Consider the following 6,335-nt stretch of genomic DNA (forward strand, 5'->3'; position numbering starts at 1 on the left):
TATCGGTCATTTTCGATAAATTTTTGTATTTTTTCCGCTCCTCCTCCCCCATGTTGCGTGGCTGAATTTGGATTCAAGCGACATCGGAAGTCTCACTGTTCATCATAGCGACTCCGAAAACTATAGATTCGGCAGTAATATCGGTCATTTGCGATGATTTTGTATATCCCCCTCTCGCATGTTGCGGGGCATGGCATCGGAAGTGTCACTGTTTATCTCAGGGACCCCAAACACTATGGATTCGACACTGATATTGTAGTTATTTTCGATCATTTTAAATGTCTCTCCCCCTCCCCAAAGTTGCTCCGTCAAAGTTATATACATAAGGGGCGATCAACTGAAACTCGTTCAGTGGTCATAATTCATGAAATAAATTTTATTTCGAGCGGAAACTTGTACACTATCTAGAAGCGTCTATGGTTAGCGTGCAGTAAAAATATTGTTCAGAAGAAGTCAGCATGAGCGTTGAGACACTTGTCCCACTGTGTCACTAACTTACAAATGCCGTCCATGTAAAATTTGGACGGCTGACTATCAAGCCAATCACGCACAGCGTCAGAATGAAATCTCTGAGCTTTCAATGCCTTCTGTATATTCCCAAAGATGTGGAAGTCACAAGCTATGAATTGAATACTAATGCGTCTATGCGCAACTATAGCCGCATTCACCTTTTCACGCGTGTCTTCTGTGGCAACAACATGAGCTTGACCAGGACGTAGATAATCAGTGGTTTGTTCACGCCCCTTCCGAAACATTCTGGCCCAGTCCACCACTGTTGTTTTGGAGACGCATGCATCACCATACATGTCTTTCATACGCCGGAACACTTCAGCTAGTTAACAACCTTCGGCACTCAGAAACTGAATGACGGCACGCTGGTCCTGTTTGGACGGATTGGGGATCTTGACCGCCATCTTTCACTCGTTATACCTACAAAACGAAAACACGTATCAACAACATTCCTACACCCAACACACAGGGACATTAGCCATTACACACTATTAAAGAAAAACAATATCCTCCTGTACACTGTACCAATAATATGTGGAACGAACGGGTTTCAGTTGATCGTCCCTTATATATCTATTGCTAACATAAAAATTAATATTATGCGATAGGCACGCCATCTATTATGACCAAACTGATGCAGAAGTCTCCCATCATTCAGCTATTCATTGTGATGTTAGAAAAACAATAGTATAAGTATGGTTAATGAGGTATAGCACATCTAATTATGATTAACTTTAATATTTTAATATATCAATCGCTAGATGATATCAGCCTCAAGAAAATGAGAGTAAATTGCAATGCGTAGTTTTCGAAAAAAAATGAGAAATACGATTTTTATGGCTTTAAAAAGTAGATGAAAGTACCTAAATATGGAATACCGTTCCATTTTTTGGCAACTACAGCTCACCTTACACGATTCTACATATGAAAAAATGTATGTGCATTCTGGACACATATGGTAATAACTTCTGCCATTTAAAGTCAGTCAATAACAAAAAAGAGACCCCAAAAATAAATGAAAATCAAAACCGTACAAAATTGTTACTCGAAAAAAAAGTACTCTAAATATGGAATACCATAAAGAACTCTCATGAAATATACCAGAATGTTTTACATGCTTCTAATATAGGTATGCTAAGTAAAACAAAGAAAGTTGCCAATACAAATATTTTAATTACATGATATAAAGATGCAAATTTCCAAAGTTATTTGAAAAATGCAAAAAAAAAAAAATGTAGTAAGTGAGCTGTAAGGTTACAAAAAGAAACACGGAAGCAAAGAAGCAAAATTTGCAAGGATACCTTTATATCTTAGAATTGTGAACTTAGGTAAAATAAAAATTATTAGATATACTGCCTAGTGTTAGATATGCTGCAAAATGGCCAGTGAAAAACCTATGTCTATTTACAGAAGTCACAGATATAAACACTTTTGTCATATCCAGCACATTCATTGTGAACCCAGGATTGCCACATCATACACATCACCCACTTTTCACCGCCTTTATCTTCAGAAAATTTTGATGAGCAGAAGAGGCACTCAGCGTCTTCTTCTCTCTCTGGTTGATCATTATCGGGAATGCTACTAAACGTTGATGATTGATCATCATATGCGCTGATGGACATGGATGTTTCGGAATCTAAAGTTTCACTTTGGGGACGACTCTCATCACATTTCTTTCGTAACGTACTTTTCGTGCATTTTTTAGTTAATTGTACCTTTTCTTCTGTTGCATTCTTCTTTTCTTACCCTTGTTTTTTGCACTGTTCTTCATTTTTAATTGTTTTCCACTATCGACAGCTTTTACTGACTTCTCTAACTGATTTTTGTAAGGTGATGAAGTAATTATGACTGCAGAGCCAGCCTTTCTTCCTCGACTGCCTTCCCTCTTCTTCACTGCGGGCACTGGTGATATTTGCCATGGAGTTATACTGCTGCCAGATGATCCACTTGCTGAAGCTTCAATGGTGATTGGACAAGCAGAGGTAGGAGAAAGGTTGCCTGAAGTATATGGGAGGGAAGTGTTTGATATGATTGATGTAAGAGGAGGAGGGAGTCCAGGTGAAGGTTCAGAGCGTAGTAGTGGTGTAGGAGTGGAAGAGAGATCTGAAGGTTTAAAGCCAGATACTGATCTATATTGTTGTGCGTGCTTTGCTTCAAGAGTCACTATCATTGAAAATGTGGGGATTGAGGGGCCAAATTCCCATCACTCTAAAACCATTAATGGCGTTTGAAGCAGTTTGTGCTTTCATGTACGCTTTTCCAAAGAGTTATGCTACCTCAAATGTAGAGAAAGGCCGCAAACAACCGTCTTCTGTCCTAACAGTTCTCATCCAAATCCTGATCTCTTCACTGTAGTACGTTTTTAAGGGACTCATGAAGGCTCTGTCAAGAGGCTGCAGTTTGTCCGACGAATGTGGAGGAATACAAAGTATGGAGACATTATTGCTTCTCGCCAAATATAAAACTTCTAAATTCCTTGAGTGGGCATAATGGCTATCAAGAATGAGCAACAGTGGAGATTCTTCAGATGGCCTTGTGTGTTTAATAAAATGTCTGAACCATTCAGTGAAGAGATTACTCTGTACCCAGCCAGAAGGATGACACGCTCTAATAGATCCTTCAGGAGCACCGCGCATGAGGTTATTTGACCACTTTTTCCTTGGAAATATTACCATGGGAGGAACATGAATACCCGTGGCACTCATACACGTTATTACGGTCACTTAAGAGCCTCGTTCTGCAGAGCTAGTTGCGCCTATTTGACGTTTTCCTTTGTGTGCAAGAACTTGAGGAACTTTTGATTGAACGACAGTTAGACCTGTCTCATCAACATTAAATATGCGATCAGCAGAAATGTTCTTATTATCAATCTCCCATTACAAAAGGTCAAAGAAGTGGGTCACTTTTTCTTTACAAAAGCCAACGGTTCGATTGTATGAAGTTTGTGTCGGCTTTCTGAAAGAAAGTTTTACCTTATGTCTCTTCATAAACAATTTCAGCCAAGTCTTTCCTGCAAACTCGTGGCACTTTGAAAACGAGTGTGCAAGTCCATTTTGTTTGGCTAATTGATATGCCATAATTCGCACATCCCTCCGAGTAAGACCAAAAAATCTGTCTTCCATAACTAACAGGTACTAAACCAATTCCTCCTCCATTTCCGGTGTTAGAATTGGTTTTCTTCCTAGCTTCTTCACAACAGCTTCTTCAGGACTCAATTTACATGACGCCAAGTGAAAAAGTGTTGTCCGAGGTACATTATATATTTTGGCCGCCTTCAAAAATCCCATTTTCTTCTTCCTCACATCGTGAATTGCAGTCCTCGTTGCGGTCCCAAGTCTTCCGTTGTTTATTCATCTGGGAAACGAAACAAAAAGATTGCATAAGACTCTAAATATGGAATACTATTCCATATTTAAAACCTTATGGTATTCCATATTGCAAGCCTCGCCATATTTGTTTTCATACCCACAAAAATGGTACTTAGCCTAGGTAGAAAATAATCTAATTTGCATAGCCTATAGCTAGAAAACACCGACTTTCCGCGTGATTCATTGTCAATAATTTCAAATTACAATGTGACTAAGAAAATTACTTCTGAAACACTCACCTTCGATAATCAACAATTGCGAACATCCACTCCTTGAAGTATTACGTGCAACAAACTGCTTACTTCACCACAAAATGACCAGAAACGCATGACAGGGTACATAGTCAAGCGTCTTCGGGCACCTTCACGAGAGTGCACCACCTACCAGGGTAGATACGATGGTATTCCATATTCTCAACCCTATTCCATATTTAGGTACTTTCCTCTAAGCATTTCTTCTTAATATTAATTCGTAGCTTTGTTCTCTTGGAATAGATTGTTTATTTGTATACTCAGATTGTAACTCTTGTAAATTTATAGTAGATTGTCTCTTGTAAATTTTTAGAGATTTTCTCTCTTGTAAATGTATAGTAGACTGTATTTCTCGTAAATTTACAATGGATTGTGTCTTCTGTAAATTTATAGATTGTATCTCGATTAAATTTATAATAGATTGTATTTCTCGTAAATTTAAAGTAAAAAGTAAATTTATTTCATGAAAACTCTGAGGGTGATAAAGGATTTACATCCTCATTTTACAAATTAGAAGAAAGGATAAAGAGTAATATAAGAGAAGTATAAAGGCATATGTTTTGACTCTGAATATTCCACGCTTCATATTATAGATCCCGTTACAGCCATACGAGTGCATCTTTCGTATCACGTAGTTATTTCTTTGTTGTTGGAGTTGCTACCATTGGTTTTCGCCACACTGAAAGGAAGTTGCGCGCGTTGAGAAGAGAGGCTTTTTAAAGCTAGTGGGGAACTTGTAACGTTACAACGGATCGCCGAATAATATGTGTAATTAAAGCAAGTACAATAGACTGAGGTTTTCGTATTGGAAGAGCGGAACCATTTCCATGACAATATTATAAACTTCCTTTCTCCCGTAACCCTTTCAACTCTTTTGAAATTCCTGTGACACTTCGTCTTATCTAGTTACCTTATTACGATAAGTATTGCTTACATTGTAAAGCAGCGAAAGATTTTTTTCTTTCATTTCTTTCCCTTTTTTTTATTGGAGATTTTCATAGCCTTATCCTGCAACAATTTCATTACATTTAATAAAAATCGTAGATTGTTTTACGAAATTTTGACGGAATATATATAATTAAACAAAAAGAATTAAACAAAAAGAAACGAGAAAAAGAGGAATCAGCGTTAAAAATAAAAAAAGCTACATCAAGCTTTTGGTTACTCTTTCTTATGAGGAGATTTGTATTATTCGCAATACATGGTGACGAACGAGCAGGATATCTTGGAAAAGTCAGACTTGGAAATTTCTAGAAAAGTTACGGAATTCTCAGAATTTCTGCTACTAGTCAGGAAAATTTCAAGGTTTCGAAAACATAGTGCCGTTCTGTAATAATGTGGACATTTTTTTATCAGAATTTTTCGTAATCGCTTCTCTGCAGTATCAAACATGTTATTTCATAAACACTTTTCTACTGCTCCTTTTACCTCTCATTTGGAACAGACAGTAGTTGACGGAATAATGAAAACAAAAAAAGTTAATGTGGAAAGAAAGTTCTGTTAACATTTAATTCAAAAGAGAAAGGAACGCAGATAGTGTAAAATATTTTACAAGACAATATTGGGTATGTACTTTTTATAATGGAGGATGTGTACTTTTTATAATAGTTGAGGTCATAATGAAAGGAAAATTGTATATTTGAATGAACAAAGGGAGGAGTGTAGATATTGTAAAATCTTTTTCAATACTTTTTTAATATTGTTTTACTCGAGATTTCTTCATTGTTTGTTATTAAAATAGTCATTTTATTGTCATAACAAATTAATATATGTTGCCAGTAAAATAGTTCAGAATGATCGAGCCTTGGTGTGATGATCACAGTATTTCATGTGACGGACTCCCCCCCCCCTCGCCCTTTATGAAATCCTGGATACGTGCCTGGGAACACTGGTTCAGAAGTAAATGCAGAGAAAATTAAATACATGTAAATTTGACAGGATCGTAATACTGCAAATTATGGATGTGTTAAAATATCAAATGGCATTTTCGACAAAGTGGATACCTTCAAGTATCGAAGATCAATATTAACAGCTGAAAAGCATATTCATGAAGAAATTAAATGTCGACTAAAAACACGGAATTCGTGTTATTCAGTTCAATATCTTGTGTCATCGCAAATTCTGTCGAGAAATTTGAAACTCAAAATATATAAAACGATAATTATGCCTGTTGTGCTGTATGGTTGCGAAATATGATCGCTTA

General features: G+C 36.8%; 1 protein-coding gene across 1 annotated transcript; it reads right to left on the reverse strand.

Moving 5' to 3' along the window:
- Window positions 1-2,780: 2,780 nt before the first annotated feature.
- Window positions 2,781-3,218, reverse strand: LOC145692602 (uncharacterized). The gene has a single exon (XM_081767923.1). It carries the CDS (start codon window positions 3,216-3,218, stop codon window positions 2,781-2,783), a length of 438 nt encoding a protein of 145 aa, XP_081624049.1.
- Window positions 3,219-6,335: the final 3,117 nt, after the last annotated feature.

Source organism: Thermobia domestica, chromosome 8, assembly GCF_964235325.1.
Source record: "Thermobia domestica chromosome 8, izTheDome1.hap1.1, whole genome shotgun sequence".
Classification (NCBI taxonomy): Eukaryota; Metazoa; Arthropoda; class Insecta; order Zygentoma; family Lepismatidae; genus Thermobia; species Thermobia domestica.